Genomic DNA, 19428 nt, shown 5'->3' on the forward strand with positions numbered 1-19428 from the left:
AATCCTCGAAGTCTACTAAGTAGAACTCGAAACATTTACACTTAAAAATTTACCGAAATATGCCCAAAATTAATTCAGTTAAAATGGATAATATTTACAAAAATTACAGTTATTTAAAACAGCATATGAAATGTGTGATCTTATTTGAATCGTTCATAGGAGTGAATCGTCTATATTTATTTCCGTATAAAAAAAATATACTATGGTTGAGTTACGTGTACAGCACTCTGCTAGTGGTGGTGGTGGGAATGTACCTCATCGTCACCGATTTAACCAACACCACTCAAATTCTATACAAATATATGATAGGCGCGGAATATCTAACATTAGGTTTATGTGCCTTATTTTTTCAAGAAAAAAGGTTAAATAAACTGTTTTCTTTATTTCAAAAGTTTGACGAATTACTAAATATTAATAGTCTCATATCGTATTTGATATCTAAGCGCTTCTACCTGCTCGAGATCTGCGTGTTCTTTATGTATAACCTCATCGATTGCACCATAAGTTTAGTTTTTGTATTTAGGAGCAGTATTTCATCTTGTACCACATATATGGTGTTTTTATCAGTTTTTGTTCATGACATGGAAATTCTATATTTTTCTTTATTACTTATTAACATTTTGGGTAGACTTTACGTTTTAGAGTCTCATGTGAGTAAAACTTTGAATATAAAAGCGAAGGAAGAAGTGAATCGTATCAAATTTTTAACAAAGAAGTGGAATTTTAGTGTTGGTTCACTTCATTTAGCCTATGACTTGCTACACAAGTGCTCAGAGGAACTCAACAGGATATTAAATTTACCAGTAAATATTTAATTAAATGTCTTCTCTTAATCTTATCTTATCTATGTGTCTCTATAAATGTGTACTTATTTCTTTCGGATTCATGCTGCACCTTTGAACAATCTAAGTCAGTCAGTCAGTAGTTAATAAAAAATTGTAATAGATAAAAAAGTAGCTATACTAAAAAAAATAAGTAAAAAAGTAGCTATACTAAAAAAGTAGCTATTTAATGAAACTTTATTAAAACCAATTTAACAAAAAAAAACAAATTTTATTTGACAAATTCCGTTAAAAACCAGAATAAATATGTATATATTTTTTTATTTTACTGTCCATATCAAAGGCGGGTAATAAGCCTACGACTAGAATTATATGTTAAAAGCCGAAAGACATCGCAGCATTTTATCTAGTATCTAGGTCCTTTCCTATAGTCTAAATACTTATATTATTTTCTAGGTTATTCTTTACAGTATGTTCACTAAGAAAAATGGGTTATTTAAAAAGTATTTCGTTAATTTATAGTTAACAGTGGTGATGATATCGGGGGTGCTGTCAACCATCTTACATCTGCAGTACTGTATAAAGATGATCCAACTTGATCCATCGGTTAGTATAACTGGTTTTATTTTTCACGCTTTTTCCCATAGCATGGTTGGCAAGGACAACTAATAAGACAATCCGCTTTTCACTGTCCACCCAATTTTCAAGACATTGTATTTTGAATGACAAAATTCAATGCCGCACTATTGTTCTCTCTGCCTTGTACGGTAGGCAGAGGGAACCTAGAATTAAGTCCGAGAGAGAACCTAGAGTGGCGGAACAGAAGCGCTTATCCTTGCAATCAGAGCAAAGAAATGAAAATATTAAATATTTCATTCTCCGAGTGGGTCTCGAATCCAGAATCGTCGCACACTTGTACTACGGCGCCACAACGGATTTAATAATAATTATTTGTGTATATTAATATACACATTGACACATATTCTTGATTTTTTGATTGACTTCTTGTACCTGCATAAGGTTGAGCATAAGACGAAGTTATTTTAATATTTCAATGCATATTCAAATAACATGAAAATTAAGCTTGTTTATTAATTTTAATATATTTTGCAGGTGAAAGCAAAATCGCTGTACATCATCATCAAATGTATAAAAAATACTTTACTTTTAACGATACCTTGCTATATATCTAACAAAAGTAAAGCCCGAGTAACTATAATACGTACTATGATCCATGAAAATTTAATTACGTCTCGGTGGGAGAAGTTCAAGGGTAATTTTATTTTAACTTGTGAATATTTATTTCTAATAATACCTAACTTATATATTTAAGAAAATATTATATTATTAACATAGTAATTTATATTAATTAGAAATTTCTGAGGCCAGTAGTGGTCAGGGAAACAAACCTCTGGTAACAAAGCAAAGCGCGGCGTTAAGTTCCGCCACTCTATGAAATTCCTTCAGAATTCGGATGAAAGTGAGAAGCAGAGTGTCATTAGGTTCCTCTCGCCTGGTCTGCTATATGCAGAATGTAAAGTTAAAAAAAATTGTAATTTCTATACCATATAAAAGGAAATTTTATTTGCTAATGGTATTTAAATTACAACTATTTTTATCCTTACATTTTTATTATAATTTAAAATGTAAAAATATTTATTATATATTTTTTTTTCAAATATTGTTGTTTTTTAGCAAAAGAAGAACGCCGACGACTTAAAGCGTTTTTTATGCTAACCGAGGAGAAAACTTTTTTGTACACTCTGTGGGGCTTTATAAAACTGGACATGTCGCTGCCCGTCAGCTATTTGAGCATTTGTCTTACTTATCTCATTATTATAATACAGTTTTGTAAATTTTTGGACTAAATTTAAAAAATAACAAAAAAGTGGTCAAGTGCGACTAGAGTTCACCCATGAATGAATGAATTTGAATGAATGAATTTCCGTATTCCGTAATCTATGCTTAAAATTATCCAAAGCACCACTTTCATTCTTACCAACAAAAAAAATATACTATAATGAAAAATTTCTGAAACCAAATTTCTTTAAACATACACATTAAGATCTACAACATATTTATGATGCGATAAACGCCGACTGCACACAAGAAAAGAATGACTCATTGTCACGTTCCACTCGAGCTGAGCGTGCAAGCGAGAGCGCGAAACAAGCGATAGAGAGACGCATCTATCTCTTTCAAATATCACACGTGTGTATAAATTGTAAATAAACTGTAATAGCACATCAGCATTACATTTGTACTAATTTTAAGACCCTCGATTTCCCATGAACTCCTCATTTTTTTTAAACATAACATGTTGAGTGGCATAACAGATCAGGCTCAATAAGAATCGAACCCACAACCTTCTCGTTTGGAGTCAGAATCCTCGCTCGAAGGAATTAATCTATTTAATAACTTAAAAGGCAAAAAATATATTTCCATAAATCCAATAAGGAAATGAAGCGTCCTTTCCATGCGAACGCTGACAGGTGAGTAAAATTCAATAAAGCTCTACGCATATACCTATTACACTATAGCTGTTTGTCCTCGGACGAAAACCAGCTGTATATATTTTATGAAGGACGTCACTGGACATCGACCTGGAGCTAAATTTGTCATATTTACTGCAACGAGCACTAGCTGTTTTAATATTAAAGAATATGATGAAAACTTCGTTACTTTATTCTTTTGGTCTTTATTTTCTCTCTGGTTTATGACTAGTGTTAAAAAGGTAATAACTTCTTCTTAGAAATTATTAAAGTAGTGTTAGATAAAATTATAATAAAAGACAGTTCGAATTTTTTTGTCTTATTTTATTAGTCACAGATTTTAAAAATATGAAACATTTCATTGAAATTTTAATATTATTGAGGATTTAATACTTTAATTAAACCTATTTCGGTATACCTTCGGTGTGTCAACTGTCATTGAATTGATAAAGAATTTTATTTATGTATAAATTTCTAACTCCAAAATTCCAATTTTATTCTTTGACATCAGTTTTTTTATTTTTTTTAATTTAGTCAATAAATTTTGAAAATTGTACTATAATAATAAGGTAAGTGATGCAAACGCTAGTGTAACTCAGGGGCAGTGTCATATCTAACTTTAAAACGCCCCCTAAAGTATATGAGAACGTATTCTGATGAGTCAATTGGAAGAACGCTTTCAGCTTACGATTTTCTATTTTATCTGAAAAATATAATGTAAATGTAAAGATTATCTTACTTTGAAACAAATGCTTAAAATATTGTTTAAATTACTGAAATATTTTCATTTCTCCGCACTGGTAGACAAAGCGCAGCGTTTAGTTTCGCATCTCAACCCGCAATCTGGTGGAATGTACAAAACGGAGTGTGGTAGATTATCCATACTCTACGTGGAAAAGCTTTAATCTATTAAACGTTGTCCTGTCCAGAAGTGAAATGCAATATTATTATTTAGTTTAAAATATTTTCATATTCAGAACCGTCGCCGCTAAATGACGAGCAGGTTCTTTTATATGGCAGCGAATACTGGTCAGCACTTATCTCGGTACCCTCAGGAACTCCACGTCACCGAAAAAAGATGCTGACGTTGTGGTGGGGCGTAACGTAGTTTGACCATATACGTAATACATTCATATGAGGTAAGGAGATAAGCCAATAGCGTCACCTGATATGCTATGACCACATTGCACGCTGGCCTAAGAACAAGTGCCTTGCTATGTCTATTCCTAGAGTGAGACCTGTCGGACGCCAAAGATATCATTACCTAATATTCCAATTATAATTTTATACACATACCCAGTTCTTCATTGCTGTTTAATGTATCATAAATCATAATACGAATTTCTTCCACTTGCGCCCTTGTTCTGTTGGAATAGTAGCATGGCATGACCAAGAGAATTATATATCTCGTACAGCGACATAAAGTAAATGCAAAAATTGATTTAACTATCTGTAAAAACATACACCATTGGAAAATGTAAAAAAAAACCTATATACCTTTATTTTATTTCATATATTATCTATATATAATATATATACATATATACTCATCGTTTATTAGATTTTTTTTGTCGTTTTAATAATTTGCTTAATAAGCTGTTGGTAGGTTTACATTCTAAGCCGACTATATATGTATGTTTTTAATTTAACTCTTATATAGGTTAGTCAAAAAAGATACTAACAACACCTGAATGTGTGCTAACTTGAAACTCTTTAATACTAAATTTCAAAATCATTATTGTACATAAACCCGATGCCACCAGCATTACAATTAACTGAAACAGAAACAGAAAAAGAAATATTAATATAAATCTTACTAAGGCACATAAAAACAATGTAAAAGAAGTATAATTACCGACAAACTTATAATAAAGTTTAAATAATCACAACATTTATGAAGAAGATCGTACGCATTATACAAAGAACTTGTATCAAGATGTACTTTCGAAGCCAATTTTTCTAATCCACTGGTGTCAACTACGGTGTCATTTAAGCCAGTATTATTTCTCATAAGACTTTTTGCAACGTGCGCTTTTAAAACAATAAGTCTTTTCAAGACCATCGTAAGCAAAAAACAGAAAAATATAATTTCGATCTCATGCACTACAACTGGTATATAAAGAACGTAATTTGAAATCGATATAATCAACTCGTTGTTGAACCAAAAAAATACGCTTAATACATCTTCAAATATGTTATACAGGACGGCAGCGCCGATTGCATATAAATAATGGCGTTTTTGTGGTACAAGCAGCTTCTCATTCAAAATATTGAGGTTCTCATCAAATTTTTTGATAGTTGAGAAAAATTTTAGCAGTTTATTCTCTTGTAACAGCAGAGCATTTAAGCCTAATATCAAATGCTCCGCAGCCACTGTGATCCTGAAGACCAATTCTGTAGCAAAAATGTGACCATCTGCTATAAGATACGTATCCAAGGTCAAAAGAAGAAGTATGGTGTAAACATAACTCATCCACCTGACTATTTTTCTACAACAAAATAAATATATACGATTCACTCCAAGTAACATTTGTAATACAATAAGATATTTAATACTTTGTATTCCAGCACTTTCATTTTGCACATAATTATTTCTCTTTGGTGATGGTGGTTCTTTCTGAGGTGTTCTTTTTTCTTGAACTGTATACATTTGTGCTGTCAGGCGTCTTATCTCATCAATAAGCTGTAGAAATTTCTAGCAATAGGCCCCAAGTACAATTTAGTAATACCTATCTATATAATTGGTGGCGGCTGATAAGGGAAATTTAATTCCATTATGGTAATGGGTACGATACATCAATTCTGACAAATTATTATTAAAATATTTTATAAATTTTGACTATAGGCTTATACAGGGTTTTACTGAAACTCATCTTTATTGTGTTTTTAACTTAAATGTCAACAAACAAAACATAATAGTTGTTCTACAATTCTTTGAAATGAAGGGAAAATTGAAAAACTATTTTTAAAAATCGTACATAAGTGAAAAATCTTAACATATACCTTATCCATTAAAAAAATATTTTAATAAATACAAACAATACATGAAAAAGTATAAATTTTTATTAAAACAATAATTTTTTATTACCTGTGTACATACAGTAGGAACTAAATATTTGTAATGCATGTATGCAGTAAGTAACAAGGAAAAGGTTGTCACCTATTCCACGGTAATATGCGAGCGTACAGTGGAAATCGACCTGGAGCTAAATTTGTCATATTTACTGCAACGAGCACTAGCTGTTTTAATATTAAAGAATATGATGAAAACTTCGTTACTTTATTCTTTTGGTCTTTATTTTCTCTCTGGTTTATGACTAGTGTTAAAAAGGTAATAACTTCTTCTTAGAAATTATTAAAGTAGTGTTAGATAAAATTATAATAAAAGACAGTTCGAATTTTTTTGTCTTATTTTATTAGTCACAGATTTTAAAAATATGAAACATTTCATTGAAATTTTAATATTATTGAGGATTTAATACTTTAATTAAACCTATTTCGGTATACCTTCGGTGTGTCAACTGTCATTGAATTGATAAAGAATTTTATTTATGTATAAATTTCTAACTCCAAAATTCCAATTTTATTCTTTGACATCAGTTTTTTTATTTTTTTTAATTTAGTCAATAAATTTTGAAAATTGTACTATAATAATAAGGTAAGTGATGCAAACGCTAGTGTAACTCAGGGGCAGTGTCATATCTAACTTTAAAACGCCCCCTAAAGTATATGAGAACGTATTCTGATGAGTCAATTGGAAGAACGCTTTCAGCTTACGATTTTCTATTTTATCTGAAAAATATAATGTAAATGTAAAGATTATCTTACTTTGAAACAAATGCTTAAAATATTGTTTAAATTACTGAAATATTTTCATTTCTCCGCACTGGTAGACAAAGCGCAGCGTTTAGTTTCGCATCTCAACCCGCAATCTGGTGGAATGTACAAAACGGAGTGTGGTAGATTATCCATACTCTACGTGGAAAAGCTTTAATCTATTAAACGTTGTCCTGTCCAGAAGTGAAATGCAATATTATTATTTAGTTTAAAATATTTTCATATTCAGAACCGTCGCCGCTAAATGACGAGCAGGTTCTTTTATATGGCAGCGAATACTGGTCAGCACTTATCTCGGTACCCTCAGGAACTCCACGTCACCGAAAAAAGATGCTGACGTTGTGGTGGGGCGTAACGTAGTTTGACCATATACGTAATACATTCATATGAGGTAAGGAGATAAGCCAATAGCGTCACCTGATATGCTATGACCACATTGCACGCTGGCCTAAGAACAAGTGCCTTGCTATGTCTATTCCTAGAGTGAGACCTGTCGGACGCCAAAGATATCATTACCTAATATTCCAATTATAATTTTATACACATACCCAGTTCTTCATTGCTGTTTAATGTATCATAAATCATAATACGAATTTCTTCCACTTGCGCCCTTGTTCTGTTGGAATAGTAGCATGGCATGACCAAGAGAATTATATATCTCGTACAGCGACATAAAGTAAATGCAAAAATTGATTTAACTATCTGTAAAAACATACACCATTGGAAAATGTAAAAAAAAACCTATATACCTTTATTTTATTTCATATATTATCTATATATAATATATATACATATATACTCATCGTTTATTAGATTTTTTTTGTCGTTTTAATAATTTGCTTAATAAGCTGTTGGTAGGTTTACATTCTAAGCCGACTATATATGTATGTTTTTAATTTAACTCTTATATAGGTTAGTCAAAAAAGATACTAACAACACCTGAATGTGTGCTAACTTGAAACTCTTTAATACTAAATTTCAAAATCATTATTGTACATAAACCCGATGCCACCAGCATTACAATTAACTGAAACAGAAACAGAAAAAGAAATATTAATATAAATCTTACTAAGGCACATAAAAACAATGTAAAAGAAGTATAATTACCGACAAACTTATAATAAAGTTTAAATAATCACAACATTTATGAAGAAGATCGTACGCATTATACAAAGAACTTGTATCAAGATGTACTTTCGAAGCCAATTTTTCTAATCCACTGGTGTCAACTACGGTGTCATTTAAGCCAGTATTATTTCTCATAAGACTTTTTGCAACGTGCGCTTTTAAAACAATAAGTCTTTTCAAGACCATCGTAAGCAAAAAACAGAAAAATATAATTTCGATCTCATGCACTACAACTGGTATATAAAGAACGTAATTTGAAATCGATATAATCAACTCGTTGTTGAACCAAAAAAATACGCTTAATACATCTTCAAATATGTTATACAGGACGGCAGCGCCGATTGCATATAAATAATGGCGTTTTTGTGGTACAAGCAGCTTCTCATTCAAAATATTGAGGTTCTCATCAAATTTTTTGATAGTTGAGAAAAATTTTAGCAGTTTATTCTCTTGTAACAGCAGAGCATTTAAGCCTAATATCAAATGCTCCGCAGCCACTGTGATCCTGAAGACCAATTCTGTAGCAAAAATGTGACCATCTGCTATAAGATACGTATCCAAGGTCAAAAGAAGAAGTATGGTGTAAACATAACTCATCCACCTGACTATTTTTCTACAACAAAATAAATATATACGATTCACTCCAAGTAACATTTGTAATACAATAAGATATTTAATACTTTGTATTCCAGCACTTTCATTTTGCACATAATTATTTCTCTTTGGTGATGGTGGTTCTTTCTGAGGTGTTCTTTTTTCTTGAACTGTATACATTTGTGCTGTCAGGCGTCTTATCTCATCAATAAGCTGTAGAAATTTCTGGCAATAGGCCCCAAGTACAATTTAGTAATACCTATCTATATAATTGGTGGCGGCTGATAAGGGAAATTTAATTCCATTATGGTAATGGGTACGATACATCAATTCTGACAAATTATTATTAAAATATTTTATAAATTTTGACTATAGGCTTATACAGGGTTTTACTGAAACTCATCTTTATTGTGTTTTTAACTTAAATGTCAACAAACAAAACATAATAGTTGTTCTACAATTCTTTGAAATGAAGGGAAAATTGAAAAACTATTTTTAAAAATCGTACATAAGTGAAAAATCTTAACATATACCTTATCCATTAAAAAAATATTTTAATAAATACAAACAATACATGAAAAAGTATAAATTTTTATTAAAACAATAATTTTTTATTACCTGTGTACATACAGTAGGAACTAAATATTTGTAATGCATGTATGCAGTAAGTAACAAGGAAAAGGTTGTCACCTATTCCACGGTAATATGCGAGCGTACAGTGGAAAATTGAGTTACATTTTTACTCCATTATTTCAGAAAATGAAGACTTTTGTATGGTACGATATTGATATTATATTCTATTTATATATTTAGTGGAAAATTTTGGACTTTATTTCTACCTACAAGGATGAAAATAAAACGTCTAAGCCAATAAATTATTCAAGGACAATCATTAAATTAATTCCTCACTTCTTAAATAGAATCATTTTTATTTTATTTATTTCTTTATAAAGGACAACTAACAAAATATATTTATTCAGATATTATAAACGTTTTAGTATTTTGTTTTAAAATTGACATTTACATGAACAACAAACATAGTACTCGGTACAAACATAATTAAATATATTACTCAATTTGAATCCATGTTTCTTGGATTCTGTCCAAACTTTTCGAACCAATTAAGCTGTACGTTCTCATCGCACCACATTTAAATTAATTTACAATTAAATTTTATATGGGATTATACATATAATTTTATTATCCACTGTTTTTTCTACTTTTATATATAAAAATAACTTGATAAATAAGTGTAATGTCAACTGGCTGTAATATTTTAATCTCTGAAAACGCTTATTGAGAGGTTCACATGACGAGGGTCGAATTTAGACAGGTTATTTTGTATTTGAAAATAACTTCTATATAGGGGATCGTTGTCAGGTCTTTTATAACACCGGATATTACGTTAGATATCCGTTACTTGATACACGTTCCTTTTATGTTATGAACTAAACGTGATCTAGTTTAAGAAATTCCTTTATACGTTTATTTTAGCGCTATTTTCGGGATTTAAATTAAACTACACAAATGTCTTAACACTAGGTTCCCAGGTTTTCCCTGCCTATCCTGCTATGTGCAGGATACAGCGTGAAGCAAAAAAAATTGTCCGTACATTAAACGTCAACTCCCCTTCGACATAATGATCATCGCTACCAAATGGCCACTGAAGACATCCAGGAGGAGGTGGAAGTCTCCATTGGAATGTAGGCCTAAATACGCCCATGTACTTATAACCACCAGACATGTTCTTATTTGTCAAATAGTGGACAGTTTATGACCACGATAAACTGTTTGTAATAAACTTCAGTCAAACCATTTATTTTACTACTGTAGATACATGATGCGAAGGAATAGAACTGCAAGACCTTGTTAAAAATTTTATAGTGTTTTTTTTTCAAGTAACATCTCCAAATTTGTTTTCTTTAAGTTGGATTTGAAAACTTTCGCGTTTCATTTATATTCAAAAGAGTATGTGACACAGGTTGCGAGTTCGATTCCCACTCAAGGAAACGAAATATTTTATATTTTCATTTCCTCTTGCTCTGGTAACGAGGCAAAGCAGTGCGGTAAATATTGCCACTCAACATGCAATGTCTTCAGAATTCGGCGGAAATCAGGGAACGGAGTGTCTAAACACTACATTTTCAAGATCCCTCTGCCTACCTGATTCTTCTTTTTTCTCTCCCTATTCTGCCTTTTATATTCTCCCTATTATGCATTAAGTTAAACAAAGAAAAAAAGATAATTTAAATAATATTCGTACATGATCTTTACCTAGGAAAAATAAAAGTGCTTTATTAGTCTCGGCAACTCTTTCCAAGTTCCCGTGATATGTAGTTAAAATCATGCACTTTTTCTAAAATGAATTCGAATTCCGAAACCGTAAAATGAAGAAAAATTAGAATGCAGAGAGATGTTTATTTTATATATTTTTCTTGGTTGTAATTTTCCAAATAATAGAGTAGTACATAGTACATTTTTAAATTGTGAAATCTATGATTATCATAGATTTGTGTTTATTAATTCTGCATAAACAAAAAGGTTACAATAAATTCATGTATTTTAAGCTTCTCGCTGCATCCAGCATCTTGCAGAGTAGATAAGGTAGTTCTCCGTTCTCCGTCACTTTCCGTCAAGTTTTTCGAGGCATTTCGAATTGGAAATATTAATAAATAATAATTCATTGCCCCGAATGAGGATCGAATTTACAACCATCGTGTTACAAAAACTCCATCCTGCGCCGCGACTGCCTCCAAATTCATGTATTAGTAAAATTATTTTTTCTTTGAAAGAACAAGATGACCTTATATTGTGCTATAAAACGCAATGTAGCTTTTACCATTTCCACAAACTATAAAAATAAACTTACAACTTACTTAAATTCGTTGAAATTTTATATAAGTAATTCTCATAGTAAAATCTAAGAAAGTGGAGAAAGAAATTGAATTTTATACAATACATCCAAAGAAGGATGCCGAATGCCTTTGGGTTTTGTTGAAAGTAAAGCTTATAGCGTATTAGGCTGCTATTGCGTGCGATACGCAAATCCCTAGCTTTAGAAGCGATATTCAACGACCCTAATATGGATATATCGGATGGGATTGGTCTGTTCTATTCTTGTATATAATTTATTTAGGGTAAGTGATGGTAAACATTTTGAAATATTTATTTAAATGTATACTTCCATTTCTTCGCTCTGGTATCTAGGCAAAGCGCGGCGTTGAGTTCCTCCACTCAACACACGTTGTCTCCAGAATTAGGCGGAAGGTGGGGAACGAGGTGTTTTAACACTCGGTTCCCTATGCCTACCCTGCTGATTTTTTATCCTTTTTGTTCTTTAATAGTTTCATTATAAATAAAATCAGTTGAGGCTAGTCGAGGCACAGGGGTTTAAGCGTGTGATGATGATGATGATGAACGCGACAAGTTGTGGGTTCGACTAGCGCTCGAGGAAATTAAATATTTAATATTTTCATTTCTTTGCTCTGCATAGCTAAAAACAATTTTACAGCTACCTTCTTGGCGATATAGTTTTGTGCATTTACATTGTATGTTTGTTTTTAATAATATTCTTATTGTGAAATTCCCTATAAGCGCATTCAAAGATTTAAAGAAAGAGAATTGCTATCGTAAACTGTCCATATTTGTAAATAAATCGTTTAGCTTGTAATCAAATCAAAAAAGAACCCGTAATCAAAGACATACAATATAATAAGACCTAACCCCATTTCGCTATCATGGAGTTATTTTTATTAGTCCCAACCCCCACGCGTTTTACGGTTAAAATAACGAAATCGCAGTTAAAACGGGGAATTCCCGCAGAAGCACGCAATTATCTTGAACTTGTTTGTTTCTCTTTCTACCGTCAAGTGTTTTAAAAAAAAGCTTTTCCCTAAGCCGTGATTAAAAATAAACAGCCAGCAATCTAAAATGTCTGCAAATACACGTAACTCTACAAATATTACTAATGACTGTACCAACTTAAGGCGTATATTTTTTCGAAATTAATCAAAATAAGTTAGTGATTTGTGTGAATTAGTTTCTTTATACTATTGTACATTTCACAGACTTACTTATAGTATATTTATATACATTTTTTTCAACTTCATGCCTTATCCTGCAAGTTAGGCAGAAGGAACCTTGTCTTAAGGCACTCCATTCCTCTATTTTCGATGAATTTTTATTTTTTAGTTACGAAACGTCGCCCGTCCTGTGACACTGAGATCGACTTCAAGCACGAACATTGTGGGTTCGATTCTTGCTCGAAGAAACGAATTATTTTCATAACCCCGCTGTACCGGTCTGTTTTTTAATTAACAATAGTTGTTTTCACAACACTATCTAAAAGATGTTAGGTGCAAAGTCAAAATTAAATTATTTCCGCGAAGACTTACAAAGTACCGTGTACTTTTACTTGTACTGAATCATTTGTCTTTGTCATGGAAACAAGAATTTGTAAACTAGAATAGCTTTCAGAAAATTAAATGGAGTATTTATGTTTTATAATCTATTCTGTTTATGTAAAAGAAAGAAATTGAAATATGCATTTGACCTAAAATTTGAGTATGAGTTCTAGTCAATTGAGTAATACATATATTGTTTGTCCTTTTCTTGTCTTTGCCAATGCATCTTTAAATAAATTCCATTGATATTTTAAAAATAATCTACATAACAAAATTATATTTATAAAAAATAAACAAAATATTTTCTTCTTACATTTTTTTATCCTAGCCTGTGCTGTCCCATTGAAGGCAAAGGCGTCTCCATTTCTTCCACTCTTGGCTATTTTATGCTATTACAATAGCCACCAGTCAGGCCTGTAATTGTCCAGCTCGTCTCTCCATCTCCATTTCAGTATATTTATTCTCCCTACATACACTAATATTTATATACACAACTAAAAAAACTAAATCAAAATCTTTAACCGAACATAAAATAAAGTAAACATTCTCAACAATTCTCAACGAACATACACGACTATACGAGAGCATTGTTATTTCTTGCGACTTCGTAGATGTTTAAGTTTGTATTAAATGAGAGCGGGGACTTACGAAGAATTCACTCACCCGATTATATTAGATACTAGTGGACCCGAACGCGGCTACGCCCGCTTGAACTATATGAATATTTATTAAATATATTTATGAAATTATTTTCAGTTTTCAATAGAGAGAGGCGTTAAGCAAGCTCATTTTGGGTGACGTTTTCTAACAACAAACTTTGCAAATCGTTGCTTAGCAACGGTCACTTAGCGACGGCTGTTATTAACATGGCGGAATAAATTGCATGTCAAATTAATAAGTATTTTAATATATTGGTATATATCGAAAATATTACAAATATAAGAAAAAAAGTATCCTATGTTCATCCCGAGACCCTCAAGTATCTCTATATGATATTTTATCACAATTAAATTAGCGGTTTGGGCCTGATTGCGTAAAAGACAGACAGACAGACAGACAGACAGAGTTACTTTCGAATTTATAATATAGGTATGGATGTGAACGACAAAACTAGAGTTTTGAACTTGGACTGACTATTTATCATGATGGTACCGTTTTCTTGTCACATTTTGCATATGACTCTGACGTGTTGTGCTTTCGAGTTTTCTTGTTACAAACTCAGTTTTGTATTACGTCTGGAAAATATTTTATTTTATATCTTTAAAGGTGTTAGACAAAAATTACTTTGTTTTAATGGAAGATCATATGGATTAACATGTGATATACATAAGTATAAAAACGTAGACCTTTTTTTATGTATTAAAAGTAAAATCCAGAATAGAATTTATTTTTAAATCAAATAAATTTATAATATATATTTTTATTATCTTACTTTACTTTAATTACTGATAACTCCTACATTCTGTAGGTATTGCGTGTTGAATGGCGGAACATCTCACCTTGCCTCGTGACCAGCGCGAAGGAATGAAAATATTAAATATTTAAATTCCTCGAGTAGGAATTGAACCCACAACCAGTGGCACACTTATGAGCATAAGCACGCAGCACGAATAGCCTCTATATATTTTTATAGAAAATGTATAAAAAACTAACTTCCGCACATCTCGTATACCGTCCAAGCGCTCTGACCACTAAGTAATACGTCGAAATCTCGCAACTTTAAAATTTTTATACATATATGTTTTCTAACAAAAACATATGAATGTAAAAGTTTTATTATTATTAAAACATTATTTGTTATAGTCGTACAAAAATAAACTAGTTACAAGTTACAGACTCAACACCGCTCGCGGTAAGTTAGCAACACCATTTTCTCGACTCTCAGGGCAACATATTCGAACATTTTTAAACTTAAATTGGGTAGACAGTTGTTTAAAGTTTGTAATGAGTTTTTATTTTGGTTTCATATATTATATTTTATTTTATTTTCGCATTCGTAATTATTATTAATTGTATACAACTTTAGTATTTGCCAATTTAGTTATTTACTTTGGAATTTGTTGAACAAATTTCTAAATTCTACTATAAGTTATATTTGAGTAATTTTGTTTTACTCTAGAATACTTCTACTTCTTATACAAATTTTATTCTTAGTCAATACGAAGAGTACAATATTAAGTAAGAATATGTGAACATATAAAACGATTATATTTATAGGTCTTTTATACAAAATGAGTGTATACATTACATGTATTTCGTAATTTTTACTCTATTCTTTATTTCAAGTATCTATAGATATTTCTCCAAATGGGAATCGAAGTCACAACCTTCCTAGATACAATAAAAACTACAGTATAACTAAAATAAAAACATTCATACAGTTTTGGTGAAACTAAAACTAGTACAACAAAGAAAATCAAAATACACTTCCAACTAAACACAAGGTCGCTAAGTCGACAGGCTATTCCATAATCTTGTAACTTCAGTCCGAAAGTCGTTAACGTCCTCTCAAGCGCCGGAAGTTGTCGGATGTATCGGTAACGGGAACGTGTTCCTTTATGTCACACGCCATTACAGGCTGAAGGGGGCACGATGGTGGAAATAATACGTCCTGGAACCTCCAGAGCACCCTAATGTGGCAGGTTATGTGACCAGGCATTAGCTGTGAAAGCTTTTGTAGGAGTTTGCTGTTTTTTTTTTGGAGTTGAGAGTGATTTTTTTATTATAGTATATTTATTATAGTATAGTATTCTGCTAATATAAGGATTATATTATACGGATATTTCTTTTTAGATGTTTGTACCTTTGTTTAACTATAGAATCTAGTACGCCCAGCTTTCTTACTGCTCTTTTAGTATATTTAAGAAAATGTTTATTTAAAGAATCTTATTAACATTAGACTGTTTTCTATCAAAATTCCATATTTTATTATTAATATTAAGCTGAAAAATGTGTATGGGAATTTTTTTTTTATAAATAATAATTTAGTTTGATAATTTTTTTTAACAGGCTAGACAGATCAAACCTGAGAATCTACCGTTAGACACTATTCTCATTAAGACACTGCCTTTACCCAGTTTCCACCGAATTTTGCTTCGTTACCAGAGCGAGGAAAAGAAAATATAAAATACTTCGTTTCCACGATTGGGAATCGAACCCACAACCTGTCGCATTCACAGTTGCACATTTGTTCTTTGCCACGGGTGGTCTCAAATATAGTTATATATATGTTGCAAATCCTCCATACATTAGGAAGTCAACTGCACCACAAAGACAAGTCGTTTAAACTTAGCAGTACTATAAAGACAGATATTAGAGCTTTAAGCATTAACACATTGCGAGTCGGAGATAGCAACTAAACTACTTAAGTTATTCGCTTTGTTCTAGCGTGTGTTCTCTATTAGCGGTAAATGGTGGTGGTGGTGGTGGTTGATGGTGGTGGGTGTCAGCTTCCATATTCTTAACGATTATACATCCTGAAACCAGACATTGATAACAGCCAGTACTGATAACGTTGTGTTAATATTATCGTTTCCAATGAAAGTATTTAACTCGTGTAATTATTATTTGTATGACTCTTATTTTTATTTACATGAAAATTATTACATTTGTATGATTTATTAAAACTATCATAATAATAATAATATTACTTTTTGCGTTAATAAGTATAAAATATTATATTTTATTATTATTTTTTGTATTTAAGGAGTCACACTTTTATAGGACTTTAGAACAATTCAATATTGAAAAAACACCGGTAAAGTGCGAGTCGTACACCAAGGCTTCCGTACTAATTTTAAAGTTGACAAACTTAAATTTCTCGACATATGCACTCGTTTTGAATGAAATGAACTACCAATATAAGTTTGTAATTATTTTTTTTTCTATGTAATATCTATATTTTTCCTTTGTTTGTATAGTAAATTCTTATTTCGTGCCAAATTTATGAAATATGTAGGTAATATATGTAAATATACATATTAAAATTAATAATAGTTACTGTTAAAAGTATACTTAATAACTTAAACCTGATTTCACATTATTATTAATAGTGTATCCTTCATTTCATGTAAATAAATACATTTTACTGCTGAATTTTCAATATATACTTCGTCGAACGTGTTGAATTTCCCGTGAGATTGAAAACAATCATGGGTTCAATATACTGTATATAGACAACAATATATCTATTTCTTGAGCTACGATATCTTTTTCTTTTACATATTCCGTCTAAATTTTGAATATCACTTGCCGCGGAACTTAACGCCGCTTAATTTTACTATAGCCTTAGTTTTAGTATTGTTAAAATCATTATCATATTATTTCTGTGAATATATCCAATTATTATGAGCAGTTTAAATTAATAATTCCGAGCGAAAAATAGATATATCTTTTGGATTTATAAGTTAGAAAATTTAGAAAAACTAGTCATTTGAGTAAACAGAGTATTAACACTCGCTAAATCGATAATTTATTTATATAGTAAGTTGCAAATTCATCCATCTATTAATACCTATAAATAAATTTCCATTTTATGTGAACAAAAATAAAAATATTAATTAAAAAACCTTTAGAAAAAACAAGTTTTAGAATTTTTATTCATGGCGTATTGTATTTTACAAACCAAGCCCTTTCATTTGATATCCATAGAATACTTAGTTTTTATTTATATTTACCTTTTGTATACACATATTTATATAAATAAAATCGAAAGGTCACTCACTCATCACGAAATCTCAAAAACTAAAACTGCTAGGAACCTCAAATTTTGCATAGGAGTTATTTATAGGACGTAGGTGCTCGCTTAGACGGGAATTTGCAATATTCGACTTCTAAGGGGTTGTTTTAGGGGTTGAAAGTTTGTATGAAACTTCGTTACTACAAATTCTAGGAGTATCAAATTTTGCATGGTCGTCACTTATAAGACGTAGGTACTCATGAAGAGAGAAATTAATAATAACGTAGTTCACGCAGGCGAAGCCGGGGGCGGGCCGCTAGTAAATTTATATAAAATACCTTATAGAAAATATATTATTTATTATATTTCATTAATTTGCTAGGCTTTAATAAAAATCACCAACTCGTGTCTCCGTTATTGGCTTACCATTGAGAAGTTTTCCAATAAATAAAACTTGTTTTGACGCTTCGAAACGTTGAATAATTTACTTTTAGAGGAAATTTGTCAATAACTGCGAAGCCTATGATTGATTTGTTAAAGAATAATATTTGTGGAAATTAGTCATTCTGAGTAAAGTTTGTTTTCTAGTCAATATTTATGTTACAGCGACAATATGGAAATATTATTTAAGGAAAACGATAAGAGACTATTAGGAAACAGAGAAAATAGAGTTATGACACAACATTTTTTTATCTATACTAGGGATACAGGCGTACGACGGTAAACGGCACGGTTGTGGGTTCGATTCCTACTCGGGGGAATTACCTATTTAATATTTTCATTTCCTTGCTTGTAGTTCTACCGTTCAACACCGAATGCCTCGAGATTATGGTGCAAAGTGAGGAGTGTATTTGTGAGTATTGTGTTAGGTTTCCAGGTTGCCTCTGCCTACTGTGCTATGTGATAATTAAAAAAAATCTAAAAATCTATCAAAGAAAGATTTTATATTTAAATATAAAAACAAGCTAAAGCGGGCGAAGCCGCGTTTGGGTCGCTAGTTGTTCAATAAGCCTAAATTAGTAAAGCGTGTGTGAGATGCGTCGATAAATGGATCGGCCTATCTCTTCGTATCAGGATTAAAGGGGCCGTCGGTCATTTGCTAAGTGCCAATTGATTAGTATCAATTTAATCTGATATTAATCGGTTTTTAGCTTCACACTGTATCCCGCACAATGTAGGGTAGACAGTGGGAACCAAGAGTTGAGACACTCCGTTCCCCATTTTCCGCCAAATTCTGGAGGCATTGCGTGCTGAGTGGTGGAACTCAACGCCGTACACTTGCCTCGACGTCAGAGCGAAGAAAATGAAAATATGAAATATATAATTTCCTCGAGCAGGAATCGAACCCATCAACCTGTCGCATTTACAGTCACACGCCCCAGCTGCGCCTCGACTATCTTATATTAATTGTTTTATTTTGTATTTTAAATATGTAACTACTGATTTATTAATATTTTTTTTAGCAATCACTACGAACACTTCTCTTACAAAATTTAATGTTTTTATTACATCCA

General features: G+C 31.4%; 2 protein-coding genes across 2 annotated transcripts; one reads left to right on the forward strand and one right to left on the reverse strand.

The window, feature by feature from the left end:
* The first annotated feature begins 1296 nt into the window (after positions 1–1296).
* LOC146540053 (uncharacterized) lies at positions 1297–3034 on the forward strand. Its single transcript, XM_085207588.1, has 3 exons — positions 1297–1388; positions 1896–2055; positions 2478–3034. Exons 1-3 carry the CDS (start codon positions 1317–1319, stop codon positions 2648–2650), a joined length of 405 nt encoding a protein of 134 aa, XP_085063714.1. The 5' UTR covers positions 1297–1316; the 3' UTR covers positions 2651–3034.
* Positions 3035–3785: 751 nt separating this feature from the next.
* On the reverse strand, positions 3786–5924 carry LOC146540054 (uncharacterized). Its single transcript, XM_085207971.1, has 3 exons — positions 5130–5924; positions 4571–4724; positions 3786–3977 (listed from the first exon to the last, which is right to left on the reverse strand). Exons 1-3 carry the CDS (start codon positions 5922–5924, stop codon positions 3805–3807), a joined length of 1122 nt encoding a protein of 373 aa, XP_085064097.1. The 3' UTR covers positions 3786–3804.
* Between the last annotated feature and the right edge of the window lie 13504 nt (positions 5925–19428).

Source organism: Heliconius melpomene, chromosome 3 (assembly GCF_056956725.1).
Source record: "Heliconius melpomene rosina isolate 202511_hmr_F chromosome 3, ASM5695672v1, whole genome shotgun sequence".
Lineage (NCBI taxonomy): Eukaryota > Metazoa > Arthropoda > Insecta > Lepidoptera > Nymphalidae > Heliconius > Heliconius melpomene.